The sequence below is a fragment of the Sturnus vulgaris genome, chromosome 1 (assembly GCF_052056855.1).
Source record: "Sturnus vulgaris isolate bStuVul1 chromosome 1, bStuVul1.hap1, whole genome shotgun sequence".
Classification (NCBI taxonomy): Eukaryota; Metazoa; Chordata; class Aves; order Passeriformes; family Sturnidae; genus Sturnus; species Sturnus vulgaris.
This window is the reverse complement of record NC_142243.1, coordinates 7,401,797-7,423,415: the sequence shown is the minus strand read 5'-3', so window position 1 is coordinate 7,423,415 and position 21,619 is coordinate 7,401,797. Positions and strand designations below refer to the sequence as shown.

Here is a 21,619-nt window from a genome sequence, read left to right as displayed (position 1 = left end):
AGGTATTTCCTTTGGATATCTTTCGCTTTCAAAAAGTGATTTAACAAAGAACTGAAAGATGACCACATCATTAACAGATTTACCATTAGTAATAATGAATATGTCAAGCTGACTTCAACATCCTTAGTTTGAAACAACTCTTCTCTGAGACAGCTGAGTCTTATGAAAAACAACACGTGCCTCAGTAAATGATGTTGAAAAGAGGCCAGAACTTATTCTCCATTTCAGAGGCCAAAGCATGATGATTTTTGGAAGGGTCATAGCCCCTGTGTGCCCCAAACTGTTCCTCTTGTGTTCCTGGGAGAGCACTGGCTCCCATGAGCCAAAAAAGTGCTGAGGAGCAGCCAAGGGGGGCAGTAAGTTCTCTGTCCAGCCCTGATATCAATTAATTATTGACATCATTAATTCATGTCAGTGTGGGGGTTTATGAATATGCCTGGAGACATTTTTCCTGCTGCACAAAGACCTCGCCAGTGCACAGTGTTATTTATATTTGGCAGGGTTTTGTGCATTGTGCACCAGTGGAAAACATGATTTTTGACGTTCACAAAGCATCATATGAATTTATCACCCAACAACTCTTACAACAAATAATCCCAATTAGTTCTCAAAAAAGAAACCTCTGGACCATACTTATTTTAAAGGAGAGGAGTTTCTGGAAGCACATACTGTCTCAAAAAAAATGAAATCCAAGAAGTTAATCCTGACATGATTTATTACCCCTTTCACCTTATGCAATACTTCAATTGTTCTCTGTGTCATGGTCTGATCCCTTAGTCCTTTCTCATCTAAATCATCCTGATTTAGCAAAGGGAGAAAGGTCTGAAGGATTAGGTCCTGAACTCAAACCAATATTCTACTCAGAGGAAAGTGATGCATTCTGCCTGCTCAAATTGCTATCATAGTAGGCAGCATATCAAAATGTATTTTTTTCCCCTTTTTTGTAAATAAGGTTAAGTTATTAATTCAGGTTTCATTTGAAGAGAATTTCCTTGTAGAGAATTTCCTTCACCCAATTATACTGGATTCAGTAAGTCAGCCATGAATAGAGCATGTGGGGAGGGGATGCAGAGTGTCTGTGGGAAGATCCATACGAAACATGCAGATGGGATTAATCTACTCATTCCCTAGTTGTAATTGCAGTTTCACAGAAATTCTGCTAAAAAACACAGTTATTTGGCAGTAAATACGATGACTAATTGCAAAGGATAGCTGCACATAAATTCCAGACTGGATTTTTTGGCACACTTCTAATTGTCATATAAAAGAAAATGACACAATCTCTACTCATTTTTCCTAATTAAATGCAAAATATGAAATTATTCCTACTACTCTTATTGGTGGAAATGAAGGCTGTTTCAATTTAACTATGAAATACAGCATATGGTTCCCTGATTATTGGTAAACTGTGCAGCAGAAGTCCTGGGCAGATGATTCCAGAGGAGGATCTGGCCATGCCTGCACTGAGACCCATATAAGAGATCTCAATCCAGACTTGAAAATTGTTCTGTAGAGAGTTCTGTGAAGGATACGTGGCCTTAAATTAATGCCTACAGGATTCGGGTTATTTGGTTGGGGTTTTTCCCCCAAAATTCTGTAAATAAATGTCACATAAATTTCAAACACAGATTTTGCATGGTAATCAAGGTTCTAGAGCAATCCTTACTTGCCTGTGCCCTGTTTATAGCAAAAGGCTCTTACAAATACTCAGCACCCAAAGTCATACAACATATTTGGCAGCAGAGGATGAAATCAAATCTTTTTTGTCCCAAGCAAATGACAAAACTGACCCACCATATAGGATTACTAATACTAGAAAGAAAGGATAAGATAAATTATGCACAAATAATTTCCTGACAGCTTTGAATAATGAAACAAAAATTCCTTTAAAATAACACACAGTGTAAGATACTCCAATATATGTGGCATTAAAAAACCCCAATCCTGCAGCAGCAGTACAAGTCTAGCACAGACCAGACATGTTTCAGCAGTGCAGAGGGAATTAAATGTTTCTGCCTTTATCTGCACACACAAGAAGAGCTCTGTCATTCTTTCCACATAATGGGATGCAAAATATGCCCGTTTATTAATTGCTTAACATCTACCAAACAGAACAGTATTTCCCAAATGGGAAAACACATGCTAAGAGGGAAAAAAACCCCCAAACCCCACAACCAAACTACAATTTAAAGTGTGGCAATTCTTAGCAGTGGACATGAAAGAGATTCAATAGGAATGCAGTTGGTTGAACACTGTCACTTGCCCTGACTGTGAGCCCGTCTTTATGCATGAGGATTTTGAAGTCTAATGAGTATGCACAGAGCATTCCCACTGATTCACCACCACGGAGAAGAGATTTGGCTGGGATTTCATCCAGAAAACAGCTAAGAAAATAGAAATATACAGGTAGGGGAAAAGCTCTGCTATGCCTTCTTTCCATGACACAGCTGCCTTGTATGACTGCAGATATTTTCCCTGCCTTGCTGCACATAAACCCTCTGTAAGCACACTTTTGACATTTTTCTCTTAGCAAGTTCTCCCACATCAAAGAAAAACATGCTGCAAACCAGGGCTCTGACTTGCAAATCTCGTACATTGAACCCCTCTGCTCTGCACAGGAAACTCAAATGCCAATATCATGTCAAAGATAGATAGACAAGAACCATTCTCAGCTTTTTTTTGCTAACTGATATCTGCTGACTTTTCCATCATTAAGATCATCAGTCAGACTCAAACACAAACCAAATTATGATATTACTCACAAAGGCACGGATATTTTCAAACACAAAACATAAAATGTATCATTAGCTTTCTGGATTTGATCTTTCCAACACATTCATTTCAAGGGAATTTTTTGTTCACCTGGCTAATTGCTCTAAGTTGAGGTCTTCCTGTAGCCACTTACCTCCTGCAGTGGGGACATGAGGAGAAATGCCAAATATTGTGAAGAACTGTGATAAAAGCTGTGGCTCACAACCCAGCTAAGCCTCTTCCTCCACTCATGTTTTGCCAGAGGGAGACAGATGAGCCCCAGATCTGCCACACTCCAATTCTGATGGGAAACTTGTGGCTATTTTGGTGGCTACAGAGCATCCCTGAAAGTGGGAGAGAAGGCTGCATCCTTTGTAGTAGCAGTGTGTGACCAGGATTTTAGTGACATGAGTCAGGAACACAAGCACTGGGGAATTGATGAGAAACAGGCCACACAGGGACTGCTGAGAAAACAACTTTTTATTGCTTTTCCATCCCCGGGAACACAGCACTGAGCTATTGACTCATCAGTGCCAAAGACAAAATTTTGGATCATGGATCATGGTTATAATGACAGTCATGAGATGCTGGCTACCCCTGGAATTTGTAATGTCAAACCAAGTCTCCTCAGCTCAGAGATACTAATCTCCTCTCATTTTCTGCTGCTTAAGGAGTGTCAGTGATGATAGGACTGCAGGACACAAACCTTAGATGTCATTTAAATATATCAGTTTAGGGGAAAACATCAGCAAGATATAGCAACCATATGAGTAGCTCTATCAGCCAGAAACACTTTATATCTAAACCTCAAATTCTCTAGAGAAATCTTCAGAGTCAAACAAACAGCAAACCACTGTAAAATTCATCTTCATAATCTTCCTGTGTGATTCTTATCACTGACATACGACTCCACCCCTGGCTTTTATTGTAGTCTGACTCTTGTTAAAGGTGTCCATTTGGTTTTATGGAGAGATAATGCAATAAAATCACCTTTTCCTGTTTATTTCTTTTGGAGCCAATGAGGGACTCAATGACATTTTCCAAGTGGGAAGCCAGAAGCTAGATCTTATATTTGTTTCAGCAGTGTAAATCTATTGCAATACCACTGATATCAGTGACATAACGTGGTGAATCTAGAGAGAGCTCTATTTGATAGTGCAAGCCCTTCTCCATCTATAACTGGAAACCAGGATAATTTGTTTTGAGAAAATACTGTTGTGCATTTCCCCTTTTTTTAAATTTTCTACAACTATCTGTGAGTGAGCACTGCCTGAAACAAAGCAGTAGATTAGATGAGTCCTCTGTCTGCTCTCCTCGGGTCATTCCTATGTCCTTTGTAGAGCAAATATCTCCAGGAGTGCATCTAGCCTACTCATTTAGCCTGTAGAGCTATACCTCAGAACCCATTTCTTTAATGGCATAAGATGTTTGGGTCTTTTTGTTTAAGTGGAGATCGTAAATAATGCACTGTATAATACATTTTAAAAATCACCTGGTATTGAACAAACCATTTAATTTAACTTGGCTAATCTGGAATCAATATTATAATTAATTTTCTACTTCATCTGTCTTTTGAAGTGGTGGAACAAACTAGTTTGTGTCAGTTCAGCCTTGTAGGATTGTGTGAAATGCTGGGGGTGTGTCCTTGTTTACCCCTGCTAAGACTGATCAGTGGAAGGGTTCCTTGCTTCTAGGAATGCTTTATAGAAGAAATTCGTGACAAAAGAAAACAAAGTTAATAACTTCATTTATTTGATTTAGTGTCTGATTTGATTTTTAAATCATTAGCCAGGCAGAACTGTACTAGCTTCACTCTAGGAAATCATAAGGAATTGCCTGCTCTTTGTTCCTGTGAAACGCTAAGGTACTCCTGGGTTTACTTTGCTTGAAGGAGGCTCAAGGTACAGAGACTAAGGAAGGGTCTAACCTGCCCAACTCCCCAGTGCCTCCCAGCACAGCACCCAGGTCTGCAGTCAGTGTCACAGCCACCAGATACAGCCTCCCTCACCTTGTGGAAAAAGGATTTATTACTCAGTGCACATTTTACATGCCAGCTAGGGCAGCAAGTCTCCTAGAAAAGCAGATTGTCACCAATCCTGCCACCCTCTTGTCTGTTAGTGACCCCAAAGCTGAAGGATGATCAGAAATCCTGCTCACACTTGGAGGGTTTCCCCAATTTCTGGTCAGCCAGGACAGGACAGGGGGAATATCTTTGGCTGAGAGCTCACAAACACAGCCCACACTGCAAAAAGACCAACTGCTACAGAGGTTAAATCTTTCTCCTGCAGACCTTCAATTCCCTGTGATGTCCAATCCAAACATGCTATAGGTGTATTTTTTAAATCAAAAAGTGTTTATTTTATCTGTGTCTCCCTCAGCAGAAGAAATTTCCCATCCCACGGGAGCTGTGCAGTGAAATGGGAATTAGGACATGCTGGAAAAGTCTGCTTTTCACTTCTACCCTAAAAGCAGTTTTAGGGGTCCAGTGCCCAGCCAGGGGCATGGGTGTCTTGGTTTGGTGTGATATCAAGCAACATGTGAAAACCTGTGATGTGTAAAGGGGCCAGAGAGCTGTAAATAAAATAGCTAGAAAATGCAGGCCCTCATAGAGATACCAGAATTATTTAATGACTTAAAACTTCCTTTCCAGAGTCTTCCAATTCCCAGAACTCTTATTTAGCTTAATAAGAGCTGTGAGCACGCAGATTTACTCAGCAGTATTGGGAAACTCTGCTTCCTTTAGCCTTGTGATGAATAAAAAATACTTCTTTTTAGGAAAAAAAAAATTAAAAAAAGGGCTTTTATGGTCCAGGGAGTTTATTAACATGATTTGAGTGATCCCTTAGAGATTCAGAAAGCCAAGCAGTAATTCAAGACAGCAAAACTGTTTAAATTTCCAGATTTCTAGGGCAAACAGTAATTTATTGAGAACTCAAATCATGAGGCACTGGCACAGGTTGCCCAGAGAAGCTGTGGATGTCCCATCCCTGGAAGTGTTCAAGGCCAGGTTGGATGGGGCTCTGAGCAGCCTGGTTTATTGGAAGGTGTCCCTGGCTGTGATTTATAAATGCCTGAGGCCAACATCTCTGCAATGCCTGAACCCTCTCTGATGCAGCACAGTGAACACATGTTGGTATCTCAAGGCAAACACCAGTGAATGCTCTCCTGGCAGCTGGGATTTCTTTGGAGGGGCAAAGAAATGTGAAAAACAAACATTGCATGCAATGATATTATTTCCCTGCGGGGTTGCTGCAATCTAGCAGTGTGCTGAGTGTGGTCCAAGGGATATTGTTCCACTCAGCTGAGACATTTCTCTGGTCCCTGCTCTGGTCCCTGCCCCAGCAGCTGGATTTCTCAGGAGCCCTCCAGGAATTGTAATGCACTGCCCATAGCACAGGTTGGACAAGGGAGGAACAAGTGTGCAGTTCAATGACTTGGAGATCTTGGAGGCTTTGTCCTTAACATTGTGCTGGTGGCAAAGTCACACTCTTCTAAAGCAGAAGACCACCAGAAATGACAAAACCAGAACAGACCTCTGATTAATACAGCTTGCCTCCTTGCCCTTTACTGCACCTGAAGTGACAAAAGCTGGAGATGGCTTAGGGGAGCAACTTTGAACCCAGACTCCATTAAGAAATACATTTTCCCTTCCCCTAAAATTCCTACTTACATGTCTCAAACCCATTTATGATCATTTTCCTCCTTCCATAACATTCCCCTATAATATACGTGCTACTGCAGGTTTACTGATTAAAACAGCTCAAAGAAAAGTCTGTATGACTTGGCCTCTAATAATTTCATTTAACAAGAAAGAAAAAACCAAGAAAACAAAAAACCCCATGTATTTTTATCTATTTCCCTCAGTGGATAGCTTTGGGAAGTGTTATGACCCATCTGAATTTACCAGCACACTAAGCTGCTGCACTGCTGACAAATAGAGAACACACTTGTTACAACAGTGTTAAAAATGATGACAACAAGAACCCAAGCTCTTCTCTGGGAATTACTGGCCATTTGACAAACAGAGATCTCCAGAGAAATCCCTTTGTGCCTTACCCAGTTTAACATTTTAAGAGGAGCTGCAGCAGGCAGCAAAAGCAGTAGTCAAATGATCTTCCCACACCAGCCCTGCTAACTTCAAAGGAGATTCACAGGGTACAGAGAACAATTAAGATGGGTTTTCAGAACATTCTGACTCAAAACAGAGCATCATTGCTAAATTTTGTCCAATAGCTAGTGTATAATCTCAGTTACAGAAATTTTGAGAGACTTAGGAGAAGCAGATAAGGGACATTTGGTAATTAACCTTTCTGAGACCAAAAGAGATCAAATTCAAAGCTGAAGAAAAAAAACCCTTAAAAATAATTATATTAGCTAAAAGTTCTCTTTGAGCAATATTCTTAATGCAGTTTCCACTCCACTGGGAATGCAAAGTACAGGACAGCCTGAATATACATAAAAAGTTATGGCATAATTGTGTTTTGGTACATGGTACAAAACCAGAACTTTGTTCCATCCTGTTATGTAACCATAACGTACAACCATCTCTGGGGCCTATTTTTGACATCTGGTCTTTGCTTGCTTTTTTAATTAAGTATGACATTTTCATCACACTAAATTTCTCACTTTGGCCATTTTTTTGCACTTCATGTGCTGATAAAATAGAGGGGACTGTGAGCACTTTTGAGACAACAAATGCAGTATTTGAATATCCAGAAACTATTATATGTGGGCAGAGAAATAGCACGTGCTCTGCCTTCTGCTTTTGCTACTTGCAAAAGGTAACAGAATATTTATCCTCCCAGTAAAAGGGACAGAATAAGTTAACAGGCACATGTTTTTCATCCTTCATCTTCCAAAGTTCATCTGGGAAAAAAAAAAAAACAAAACAAAAAACCAAAACAAACGAACTGTGGCAGAAGGTGTATTTAAATAAATATTTCTAACACTTTGGAGCTTGTCAAATTTTTTGAAACAAAAGTGTTGAACCTGCCACAATCTAGTCCCAGAAAGTAACACTTCTGCTGGGAATGTGCTAAGTTTGATGAAATCTTTAGAAAAGGTGTTTTGTGCTTAGAATTGTCTGAACATGAGAGATACCACAGGCAAGAACAACAAAGAGAGGTAAATAGATTCAGGTGACTGAGACCAACAACTCCGAGGTAGGTCAGAAAAATTTACCAGTTTCAGAGTTGAGAGCTGAACTTGGCCACTCATGTCCCAGGTGAATGTCTTTATTCTGCACATGGCCAATCTGTTTTCCGAGTCCAATTAATATTTAATTGTTTATGCAGCTGCAACAAGAAAGGCTGAGAGAAATCCAGCCCAGAGCAGCTAACTGCTGCCTGGTTAGCACATTCCTTGGGGAAGTGGGAGAATGGAAAATGCTCTCATCTCTCCGCAGTTTGCTTAGAAGCTCTACTTTTTTTTGCCAAGAATTTCTCAGTTCTTGGGTTTTTACCCACACAAAACAGGAAAAAAGAGCATATTTGAAAAAAAGCCACAAAAACTAAAAAGCCAATAACCTCCATACAAGCAAACAAAAATACCCAAACAAATAAAAATTTGAGTCTTTTTGCTAGACAGAAATATTTCTTCCACAGATATCCACAAAAGTGCAGTGTAACTTTGGTCCCTTATGGACTCTCAGACCTGATGAGACTCTCCACACGTCTGCTCTTCAGCAAAAGATCCACTTATTCCCCCTCTTTTAAAGACATTTCACAGCAGATTCTTCTCCAGTAGCACTTATACCCAGAACCCTGCTGGTTTTGACAGTGACATTTTTCTCTTTGAGGACTGAAACCCAAGACTAGTAGAAGTGATCAGATTGGTCAAAGATTATCAAATCTTAACAGAAGAAACTAATATAAAAAACTGAATTAAAAAAATAAAATACAGATTACAGAATATTTTCTTTAATACAGAAAAAAAAATGGTGATATCTTGTGATATCAAGCCTTTTATGCAGATCACTTCTACTCCACCCCCTCTGAGATGGAGCAGTTCTTTCCCTCTCTCCTTTTCACCTCCTCTCACCTGCCCCTTTGAAATCCCTCCCAAGGTCACTGTCTGTGTCTTCTCAGCCTGGTTAAAACCCCTCTGCAGAGTGTCAGAGCAGATGCTCTGATATCCCTGGAATCCTCAGGCAGGATGTGACACTACCAGCAGCACAGTCCCTCCTTTCCCCCCCATTGCTGGGTGATTTTTATTGGCGAATTAAAACCCAATGTGTGCCCTGATGCAATCACTGCAGCAGCCACTCAACACATGGCCTGCATTGCTTATCACAAATGTTCCTCCTGCTGATCTCGTCCGTCAGTGAGGCTGCAAACCCAAGCAGCACCACTGTGAATAATGAATGCTGCTTCAGAAGTTGCTCCAATACGTTGAAGTTTCAAAAGGGATCTGTGGGAAATGAGTGATTCCCACACCTCCCACTGTGCTTAATACCAGCTGCCCATGGCTAAGTCAGCCACTCCAGCCAAGGGGCACCTGCAGGTCACACAGCCAGGGATATTCCTGCAGGAAGCCACCAGCTATGTTGGGAGCTGCTACACTGCAGAAATCAGGCACTGATCTGTGCAGAGTCTAAATCTGCACCACATCATGAGAAAATGGCTCATCCTCTGGCTCTGCAGTGGCAACATTTATTGACCTATGCATACAATTGATGACACAATTAATGGCAATTTGGTTCCAGTGAAAATGCATGTGATTGACCCTACTTCATTAGTCTGGAGAGTATTTTACAAACTGAGAGCAAAGTGCTGTGATTTAACAGATGAACTGCAATAGCTGATTCATTTAATCTTATTTCAACTCTAACAAACCCAGTTACCTTTCAGAGATAATATATTAATGAAATAGCCAAGTATTGGTCCAACATTAAAGAAAGCAAGTGTCTTTTGTCTGGATTTGTATTTCAAATAGATTTCCATGTGCTTAACTTTATTGATTCAAGAAGTAGGTATATGATTAGACAGACAACATGGAGTGTTTCAGCTGATCTATATTCATGACACCACACAAAAGCAGTCAAACAGCATTTTAGCTTTAATCTCAGATATCTGACTCCACATAAATTCTTTTTTCTAAGCCAGAACATCAGTTTATGAAGCTGCAGCTGGAATAATGCCATGGAGGACAGCAGGACACCTTTGCTAGTGACAAACAGCCTAAATATCTTTTAATTGCAGGCTGTGGTGGGAAAATAAATAAGGCAGCTTTTCCTAGCCTCCTGCACTGGTGAAGGCACAGACAAACACTTGTGGGCTCTCAGTGAAGGACTGAGACTGCAAAGCAGCTTTGACATTGCCTTAAGTGGGCCAGAACTCCAGTCCCAAGGGGCAGAGCAGAGCTAGACCAGCCAAAGCTTCAGAGACAGAACACTACATTAATAAGAGCAACAACAAAAAGCGTTCTGACAAAAGGTTTCTGCCAAAGCATTTGATTAATAGAAAGTTGATTTTTTCACTTCTGATGTTTTCAAAATGAGTCTGCTCCTGTCTCTTTTCAAAGGTATACTCAGCACAAACCAAGACAGACAATAACCTTTTTCATTTGGTTCAAAGCTATTAACTTTTCCCCAGCCCTTGGGAAAGAACCATTTTTCATTTTTGCTTTGGGACTGTTGTAGAGAGAAAAAGTCATCATTTTCACAGCACTGTGGATGTGACAGGCTTTGGAATGGGAAGGAGCAGGAGCAGATCCATGATCCTCTGGCATTCCCATACCCTGAAAATTCATCTGGGAAAAGGAAACTGCATGCAGTCCACATTAGGAGAAAACACACTAATTACATCCAGTATTTTCAAAACACCGAAAAATAAATTAGGGAACTAAGAAAGTTGCCTAATTCGCCTAGGCAGTATGATAATCCCAGCTGGACCAGAAGTGTGAGACAGTTCACAAAACAAACTGCTGTCCCTTCTGGGTGTGTCTGTCAGCTCTGACAGCTCAGCATCTCCACAGAAAGTCAGAGCTGTTTGGCTCTCATTGAGAATCTGGCCCAAAATCATTAACTTCAGTTAAATATGCTCCATTTTTAACATTACCTATGTGCTTTAAATGAAAGGGAAACCTAGGTCAGATCAGAGTTCATATGGACTAGTTAATACAACATCCACTACAGAACACCATCTGAATTAGGAACCCTGTCACTCACCCTGACTTGTCCTTGATCACACATCCTTTAGAGACTTAGAACAGCTGAGAGCAACATTTTATACTGAATAAACTTCCAGAAACCTCAAGCAGTGAAAACCATCATCAGTCCTTTCAGGGCTCAGGCTCCTGTGGGGAGTGGGAGGAGGAAGGGCAGCAGCTGGCACAGACTGAGCCAGGCTGTTGCTGCAAGGGCTCCTGCTTTCACCTTCCCCTGCTCAGATTTTGTGAAGACACTTGTTATTTCTGCCTTCAGCATCCGTTCAGCACATCTTGCTGGGCTGCCTTTCTACACATTTATTTTCTAATGGATTCTTCAAGCACGTAATTAGCCCTCAGGCTGAGTCAAAGTAACAGACAAACTAGAAGCCTAGAGGAATTAGGAGCCAAAAAGGCAGTTGGAAATGAACATTGAAAGATATTCAAGCTTGTCTCAGACCCTCACACATCCTTCTGGTGTTGTAATAGCCCACAGCAGATTGTTCTACTCTTTTCTTATGAAGCTGAGGGATTTAATCTTATCTGTTTACTTGCACCAGAAGTCTATAAAGATTGCTGAGGGTCTGTTGTTTTCTGTAACTTCCTTTTTACACTCCTGTCATACATCATCCTTACTTGCTTGCTCGTTTTTTTTCTTTTTTCCCTTTTTCTTTTATTCTTTTCCTTCCTTTTTTTTCTTTTGAAGATAAGCTGTTTGCTGGAAAGAAGTTCAGCCTGTGTTGATTAATTCAGCAGTTAAGTCTGCCTTTGTTTTTCTTGTGAATTTTAAAATTGTAGACGGGATCACCTTCCATCAATGATGCTATTAGGATTTTTTTTTTCGTTCTAAAGCAAGCAGTAGCCCATTGCTGATTTCCAGCACAGAATCACTAGTCATTCCGATACAGTTTGGCTTTAAGGGACCGAGTCGTTGGCTGCTTTTGTCTCTTACATAAAAGAAGAATCAGCCTCAGTAATCAGAGCTAAATCTCAACACTAGGAAGAAAAAAAGCAAACCCGACTCTGCTTCCCGGTGCCAAAACCCCCACATGCTTACTGCATAAAGAGAGCACTGTTAGAGCCCCTTAGCCAATGCCTACTAACCAAAGATCTTTTGATCTGGTTGGAGATTCGACCAGTTCTTTGATAATGATGATCAGAAAACCAACACATTTCACCCGATTCAATTACCATGGAACTGCCCCTAAATTTTCCATAGGAAAATTCACCTGAGAGTTTCAGTAATTTCTCATCTTTTACCTTTTACCATCTAAAAATGTTCATGTACAGGTTATCCCATGAGACAAATTTTTCACCTGATACTATAAATTCCCTTTTCTGATTATTGCAAGGTGCTAAAAAAAAATGGTTTGCCTGCAGGTTTGCCCTTTTCTCAAATCTATGCTTTTCCATATTCAGATTAGAAGTTTTACCTATAAATGACAGTTTTGCTGTGTTTTAATTGCATTGGCATTACAAGACATATTTCCCCTTGACAGATAGATTTGTCCACTTCTGTGTATCACTCTGGTGCAAAATATTCTGTAGGAGAGCCAGGTTCACGAATCTTACCTCTCAAATACATCTCAAAGGATCATCCTGCTGTGTGAAATGCTAAAGCTCAGCGGCAAGGCTTAGGGAAGGACACAGATTTAGCCCAGTGTGGAGAGGAAACACCATCTGCTCCTTGGGGTGGCTGTTTCTTTTAGTGAAGGCTCCTATTCTCTAAAACTTGGGACAATAATTTCTGAAATCATTGCTGCATGGAATATTCAGGAAAAGAAGGGAAATTAAAGCAGACTGCTTCAAAATTAATGGATAGAGCTCTCAATGTTAGTCAAAGGTAAAATGGGATCAAGACTTCCTACCACAAGTGAAAAGTTCAGCTGTTCCTGGCCAGGCAAGCTGTTGCTGTTCATGGAGATGATCTAAGTTTTCCTCATGTCCTGGGGGTACTCAAAGTGATTTTAGTACATTCAATCAGGTTAGAATTTAAGCTACAAGGATGCAAGGCCAGGCATGAAAGATGGCAGCAAGCCAATGGTCCAGTTCAGGACTCTGGCACAACAGTTTTCTACATCTTCCATCCACTCAAGCTGGAATTAGATTGTCTGAGAAAATAAGTATTTGTTACTCCAGGATATAACAAATTCCTACCAAATGAACTCACCTGGAAGACTGGATGGTTTCAGAAAAAAATATTAAGGGTTTCAGAAAAAAAAAAATTTAAAAGTTCTGCAAGACAGAGCAAGAAAAAGGTGTTATGCAAGTAATGGATTTTTTACCCTTCTTCTGAATGTCAGGTTTCTAGACAATTTTGGCTGGAAGTGTCAATCTGGTACACAGATTTCATTACAAGAGTAATCAGTGGCAATCAATTTCTAGTAGTTGAAATTTGCCAAAGTGGTAAACTATTATTGTATAACTCCTATTTTCAGAGAACCTAGGTTGTATTAGCAGTACTGGAACAAAACCAAGCAGGCATGAAAGCATCAATTCATGTATTCTTCGTGGATTTCTAGAGAGAAACTGAGCTGCACTACAGGAATGAAATACAGACACACTCCCTGCCCTCTAAATAGCCAAAAACCTCTGTAGGCCTTTCTGTTGAGCTGCACTGCCAAAGGAAGCATCAGTGTTTCAGCCTCTCAGAATTACCAATTATTATCTATAGAGCAGAAAAAGCATAAATGCAATTTTGCAACTGTTTCTGTATAAGACACAAGGGAAGAGTAGAAGAGTTTCTTTGCTAACTAATGACTAAAATAATTTGGGCTTCAGTCTGCTGAATATGAGCTACTGCTGCAACAGTTTCTGACAACTACAATCAAATGAGTGAATTTTAAATATGATCAAATACCAAAGGAAATCACTGCAGAGAAATACACCTGAGAAAAAAAAAATCCCCTAAACAAACAGAATATTTCTTTAAAGGATATTGAGCTCACCTCCTGCTCCCCTCAACAAAATGAATGAGATGCCTTTTCATCCCAAAACGAGAACAAGCACAGTAGCCTGAAAATCTGTCACAAGGGTCTGTTACAATGCCCTTGCAATGTTTTGTACTTGTAAGAACAGTTTCCACTGCAATATTATTCTATTGCAAAAGGTTCTGGTTGAAGTTGCTTTCATGGTTTCAGGCAATGAGATTGATGCATCAGCCCTGCTTAAAGACAAGCAGAGTTTTATTTGAATTTCATGGAATGACTGGATATGGAAAAGAAATTAAGAAAGGACAAAGATGACAGGAATAGAATAACACAGTCCCATAAATGCACAACCTGACCATCTTCAACTGAGTGTCAATACTATCACAGAAATGAATAGTCAAGTCATCAGTTTGTAAGATTGAGTCCCTTCTTTTTTGGCTAAATTAACATTAATGGAAAGAAAAAAGATAAAGACTTAGTTATATTTGCTCAGTACAGGACCCCTCACTACAGGAAAGACATTGAGATGCTGGTCCGTGTCCAGAGAGGAGAAACAGAGCTGGGGAAGGGTCTGGAGCAGAGAGGAGGAGCAGCTGAGGGAGCTGGGGTTGTTTAGCCTGGAGAAAAGGAGGCTCAGGGGGAACTTATCACTCTCTACAACCTCCTGGAAGGAGGCTGTAGCCATGGTGGGTCGGGCTTTCTCCCAAGCAAGAAGTGTTCAGAAAAGTGGAAATGGCCACAAGTTGCACCAGGGAGGTCTAAATTAGATATTGGGAAAAGGTTTTTCCCTGAAAGAGTGGTCAGACATTGGAATAGGCTGTCCAGGGAAGTTGTAGAGTTGCTATACTTGGAATTGTTAAAAAAATGTCTGGATGTGGCACAAGGGAACATGGTTTAGTGGTGGCTTAACAGTTGGACTCAAATCCTTGAGGACATTGGCCCAGTCAAGAATTACACAAAGCACTGAGGAGTCAATGTGTGACATACTGTTTACTGTGCACTGTCCAGTTTTTATAGCAATAAAACATTTTCTAGAAATTACAGGCCCCGAGATTTACCAGACGATTTTTCCTGGCTTTTTTTCCTTGTTTCTTTGGGGGTTTTTGTGTGCATATTGCCTAGTTCTCTTTCTAAGAAATTTGGCCCTCTGTAACAAATGGCTAGATCTTGAAAATTATGAAACTGCATATAAATAATCAAGGATATCATCACACTTAAGTTACATAAATGGTTTACCAATTTCTATGTAGGGAAAAAATCTTGTTCTGCCTTGATTTATGTGTCACTACAAATTTTCAGAGGATCACACAGATGATGTAATAGTTTGTGTCATGAGATGATTCAGGAATTAACCACAGATAAAATAAACTTTGGGCACGTTAGGAAAGTGTTAAAGGCCTAATTCAGAACTGCTTTTTTTGGAGATCTTGCTGACAACTTTGACAATTTTCTTACTAAATCTTGTATAAGCAGAGAATGAAGGTACATATCTTCTAGGAGAACATCCATATGCCTTTAATCCAAGGAGAAACAGAGAAACATCCAGAATGTTGCTTTGATATCCTTCCAGTTCCTACCTGAATGACAAAACCTCTCTCGACTTTTGCTCCCTTGATCTCATGGGAGAGCAATTTCAAGAGGGAGGTACCAGTAGCCTTGCTGTAAACATCTAAATCCCATGTTTTATCTGCATAAAACCGGCAAGATTTGAAGATTTTAATATCCTTCATGGAGCAATTGATAGCATTTTGGCTGAAACAGAGGCAGCAAACTTCAATCTCAGAACAAAGCAGGACACACTGTTCTGAATTTCGTTTAGTTATGTTAATCGGCTGAACAACTTGAGAGAAAAGCATCATGAAGGATAATCAAGGGAATAGGTGATAAGGCTCATTTCCTTATCTAGTTGGACAGAAAATGGAACAGAAAGGGTTTCTCAAGAAGAAAGGCTTAGAAAAAAATTGTAATTCAAAATAAAAACGAAGCTGTTGTGTCTGTATTTCTAATATCCTGCAAAGTTATGCACTTTATCCCAAATTGCCTTCCTCAAAGGTATTTTATCCATCTCCCTTGAGAACCTGACTCAGCAAGACAAAGTAGCTGTTTGCTACATCTCTGAGGAGCAACTTTTCTGTCTTTTTCCAATTATCAGCAGAGAAGTATTTTGGTGGAAATTCACTGTTTCACTCACATAACTCCAGGAAGGTATTTGGAGCACCTAGAGAAAGTACATCATACTGTAACATTTTAATGAGTGGAGTTTGCTGGTTATTTGGTTGTCAAGAAGTTGTGGGGGTTTTTTTGTCGTTGCTTTGGAGATATTTTGGTAGTTTTTCTATTTGTTGTTCTCACACCACCTTACTCTATAAAGCTTCTGATAATCAGTTTGGTAGGGTTCAGGAGAGCTGTTTAAAGGCTAGAAGGGTGAGGGTCAGCATGTGTTATTTTTCATTCAGGAGGTAGTCACAGAGTGATTTTCTGTATCCCCTATGGGACAGTAGCATAAAACCCCTGGACATTTTCTATTTGAATGCCTAAGAGTGTTGTTCATGTCCTTTTTTCAAGGGTGAAATTATTTCCATGGAAAAGCGTCCTGCTGCATGGAAGTTGTCCTGAGATGGCTGGGACAGGCTGAGTGCATTTTTCCCTCAGTGTGGATGCAGATGCAGCAATATCTGACTCCATCATGGGCATGGGGGCTGTTCTGAGTACAAGCTCGCTGTGTGGAAGTGTGTAGGCTTGTGAGTTTCCTATAAGGAACACTTTACAGATTGCTCTTTTTTGCTGTTGAACATGATACCAACCAACTTTTCCTGGCATAGGAATATTCTTAAGACAATTTGATGGAGGACAAGGTAGTTAATGTATTTGTGCTAAAAAGACAGAGAAAAGACTTGCTACCTGTCAGACTGAAGAATTACATGTCCTACTCCTTTCAATCACATTCTAACTGGTTATATACTTCCCTGCTATCCCCACTGAAAATTCACTCTGGACGTCCATCTGTGATTTGATGTTGCTTTACAAAACCCTATCAGCTATTAAAGTCCATTTGCTCTGGCGATTTCATTATGTGAATATTTCAAAATCCATTTGTCAATGGATAGCAGAAGGGCCAGTCCTTTCTTGGGGTCAGTTCTTACTGAATGTTTGTTGCCTTTCTACTGACAGCTGAATGACAAACCAGTGCAAGCAGAGCTATTTGAAATAATAAGAAACAAGCCTATTTCTATGCTAATATGTTTGAAACACTATGTTTCTCTGACAATATCATAATTTTGGCGTTTATAAAGTGTCTATACAATAATTGTTCTGTTGCTGTGCTAATAAACAAGGATTCATTATTCTAATTTTGTCCTTCATTCTCTGTAACCTTTGCAGAAAGGAAAAAAAAAAAAGCTCATAAATAACAGTGGTGATAAATTAACACAGAGAACTAGACATATTTACATGGACATAGACTTCATATTGAAACACTAATTACTGCAGGCAAATTTAGTTTTCCCTTTAATCAGATTTTACAGGTAATTAGCAGTTAACTAAGATTAATTACAATTCATTTTGCGTTAATGTCATCTTTTGGTCACAGAAAGTTTACACAGTATTTTATTTACCAGATGTAAAAGCTAATTCTTACCTAGACATATCAAGGTTATGCAAACATTTTTTTTTAGCTCACTGCACCCCTCTTAGTTGTGCTAGAAATACGCTTTTACAAGAGTGGGTCTCCAGAGAGGCACACAAGAGACCCAGGCACACCAAAACTGCTGTAAAGCTGCAAGGTGTTCCACCCAACCAGACTGCCACATAATTCAGCTGTGACCAAAAATTTCCAGAATTAAGTTCAATCCATTCAGTGTGAGACCACGCTCCTGCAGCCACCCTTGCAGCCAGATCCGTGCAGCTCTGCAGCCTCTCTCACTCTCCCTTCCCCAGTGCCAGATGCAGCCTCTGATCAGCCCTTCAGCTGCTGGGGAGCTGAACTGCACTGAGGACAACATGCCCCACATGAGCTCAGCTCCCTGGTGGGCTCTCCAGTTGTATCCAAGCATTTCCAGTCCTCCCAGTAAAGCAGAACCCTGCACCCAAAGCCCCTCACACCATGGAGAAAAAGGATTTGTCCCAGGCAAGAGGTGTTGAAACATCTTACAGAGACACCAGAATCCAAAGCCAGCCTGCAGATTTATGGCCAAATCTGGCTCTGGGAAAGATCATAGAAAACTTGAAATAATTAAAAATTTGCTTTGTAAAAATTCAAGAGCCTTAGCAGGTTGATATTCTTGACTTGGAACAAGGTTGCACCATGCCAAGATGCTCTTTCCGTGTCCCTAACTTCAGTAAGTCTATAATTGTGGTTTCCTTTCCCCTCTCCTGTTGCAATCCATGTGCTGTAGCTACTCAGGAATATCATACAGGAGATTCACTGCCTGAGGGGCAGGTCCTCCCTGGGTGAATGAACCTGATTCACCAAACTGACTCCTAAATTATTAGAGTCACCTTTTCCATCCCCCTTCCCAGGCCACTTTCTAGGGATGTGTGAAGTACCCTGTCAAATAATTGAGCTCACATTATAGAAGTAATTCTCTAGAGAATCAAAGCACCCCCTGACCTGCCATTGTTCAGGAATATGAAAATGAAGAGCAAAAGAAATGGTTTTTAGGTCTCATCACAATAATCAGCAATCAGAGCTGCTACTGACACTGCAGACTATAAAAAACCACATCTTCTGAATACCTGCTCAGAAAGTGAGCTGTAAAGGTCAGACACAAAACTCAAGGGAGGCTTATGGGCTCCAGCATCTCAGAAAGTATTACACTTTAAAGATCCTACATCCTGGGACAGGGCATTTGAAAATGGTGTTTTGGGTAGACCTCATCTGTTTGGAAGAGAGAAAAGGTCTATAAAACAAAAGACAGCAGCTGAAAGACAGAAAGTATCAATAACCAGTTTCCAGGAGAGCCAGTGACTGCACAAATGGAAAGGGTGGCCCTGAGCAAAACTCACTGATCTCTGTGAAAGAACAGATCCCCTGTGGAGCATCACAGGCTTGATCTCACTCAGGTCCCACACACAGGGCTTCTTTTCTTCCTGCCCCCGAATCTTTACAGGCATGGAAATCTCTGGGATGTGGTGACACCAAAACTGTGAATCTGGGGACTCAGTGTCATAGTCAGGTGGAGGAGGTAAGGGCAGGGAAATGCTGAACTGATCTCTCCTCCTGTCAAATGCATCTTGTGCTAACTTTGTGCTGGTGTCAAGTGAGAAAACACTCATTGATGGATTTTAATATTCCTCTCTAAACCAAAAGAGGCTTAAATGTCATAGTCTGATCTCAGACAAACAAAAACAAATGGACAGAAATCATCACACAGACATTTTCCTCTTCTGTTTTTCCATTGCCTTCTTCTTGTTGACTTTAGTGAAACAAAACCAAGAAAAATACAGAAGTATATGAACCAAAACTGAAGAAATGGATATATACTGAACCATGACTGCTCACTATATCTGACAGTGGAACACTCTGAACACTGCTTAGCCTGAATGAGGAAATAGATCTGATCAGGAGGTGAATAATGGGGAATATTTCATCAAGCTCACTTGAGGCAGGAAAGCAGAAACACACACTCAAGGTGTGCTCACTGCAAACCTTCCAGCTGCAGTTACCAAAACCACAAAACTCATTTCTGAGTGTAAGACTAGAGTTCGAGGAAATTTTTCCTTCAACACAGCATGGAAAACTATTCCATTCTACCAATTCCCTCCTGCTCAAGTGAAAAGTCTCTTGTGAACATCTGCCCCAGATAAGAACAACTCAAATGCCTGGAGACCCTCAGAGCAGGGGGGGTTTGTCAGCAGGGACAGGGCAGTAGGGACACATGGCCTTTGAGTGGGCCATGCAACAGTGGTGAGATAATTCTAAAGTCACAGTACAGCTGAACAACAAAACCCCATTGGCAGTCTATTTTTAACTTCTCAGGTGAGTCATTTCGCAGTGAAATAGTTTAACAATACCCTGCACTGGTAACCTGTTTTAATCTAGTGATTTCAAAACACATTTACTTGGTAAAGCTGAACCTACAGCACCCCATGGAACTAAAAGCTACCTTATAGATTTTTTTTAGGGGAAAAAGTGAAAGAATGTCCAGGGTGAACAAGTGATCTTATCAAGGCTACTCTAATAATCAGCAATAAAATTGGAAACAGGAATGGAAATGGTCACAATCCAATTTTCATATATTAATCCTGGAAGAGTACAACTGTGTTGCAGAGGTGATCACAATGATTGCTTGCAGCAGTCTGATCTCCTAATAGAAACAACAGTATTAAAATTAATTAATTTAAAATTTAAAGAATGAATTTAAATTAATGAAAATTAATTCTGCCTGCACGTCAGTTTCATCTCTGTGTTCTCCTGATTAGGGCCCTCAGGCTCTTTTGTTTATCAATCCTGCATCAGGAGAATGCCAGACAGAATGTCACTGTCACTCTCAGGCACCAGAGCAGTTGTCCAGGTCCACGCTGAGCTCTGCAAGGGCTGTGAGTCTGTGAGGGTCCCAGCACCGTGGTGCCCTGCCAGGCACAGAATTTTGGAGTCCCCATGGCTGGGCCAGACTGCTGTGAGTGTAGGGCAGGGGTCACACAGCTCTGCACCCATCCCTCTGTAAAATTCCTCTTCTCCCACTGAAGCAGGTGTGTGTACAGAAATGGCTTTTCCCTCCCAGCACTTCTGTGCTCCACGTTACCCTTTTATTAAACTGGAGAGTGGCAGCTCTGGCAAGGCTTTGGTATCTGATATTAGGAGGATATTTTTTCTGTCCCCTTCATCACACAACGTGGTGATCCTTGCAGTAACACAGCAGCGAATCAGGTGACATGGAAAAACTAAATCTACCCCCTGCACTCCAGAAAGCTGAGCTGTCAAGGCCAATAGAGGAGGAGCCGTTTCTTTTATTTCTGCACAATTCTGCATAACTCAAGGACAGGGATAGACCTGGCATAATATTTTTAATGGTCCCAGCTATTCTGTTCCTTGAACACAGCTCTGTAGGGTTCAAGGGACCACCCTTATTGCTGCTGAGCAGTAATTAGACTACCACAACAAGGCTTCAAATAAAACAGGTTTTAGCTGAAGTTGCTGCATGTGTGAAGCTAAAGTAATAAATTTGGCAAGATGGCACTGGGGGTCACGATGACATCTGAGTGTTTGCACAGCACCATGCACCAGTCCTGCCTGGGGCCCTTGAGCAGTACACAGCATTAATAGCAATGTTCCCTAAGGACAGGAAGTTCATTAAACTCAGTCAGGAAGCAAAGTGAACTCAGTAGACAGTGGAAAAAGAAACACAAGACAAATTAAGCGAGACTTTATATTTCATTCATGTGTAAGAATTCTAGAAGCTTCCATGAGATTTCAATAAAAAAAGTTCTGCCTCAACAAGCTAAGCAAACTGTTTTCCAAGAGGAACTTAAAAACTGAGATAACTTTCAGTAGTTATATAAGACAGTCAAAAGTACTGTAGTTTATGCAGTATTTCAAATGCTAAACAAGGACACAAAACCCAACTTACATCAAAGAAGTTCTTGATAAGTGCTACATAAACTTTAAAATCAGCAAGAATTTAGAAAAAAATAGTTATATCAGTCTTCACCAAGAAACTTTTAATTCTTTTCCCTTTCAATACTGCTCTGTAACTACTGCTCTCTAAATTCTTTATTCTTTAAAATCCCGGAGGCTGTAGTTTATATTTCTCCAAGCATCATGTTAGAGCATGCCAACACCAACTTTTATCTCT

General features: G+C 40.4%; 1 protein-coding gene across 5 annotated transcripts in view; it reads right to left on the bottom strand.

Annotated features, from left to right (window-relative positions):
* Positions 1-21,619, bottom strand: part of DPP6 (dipeptidyl peptidase like 6) — a 530,216-nt gene that overhangs the window by 191,423 nt on the left and 317,174 nt on the right. Inside the window, exon 1 of one of the 5 annotated variants that reach the window (XM_088158888.1) lies at positions 2,906-2,938. The exons of the other annotated variants lie outside the window; for them this stretch is intronic. Within the exon in view, the coding sequence (XP_088015014.1) occupies positions 2,906-2,923 (18 nt within the window). The 5' untranslated portion in view covers positions 2,924-2,938. Of the gene's footprint in view, positions 1-2,905; positions 2,939-21,619 lie in introns of those variants that run through there. 5 annotated transcript variants of the gene reach the window in all.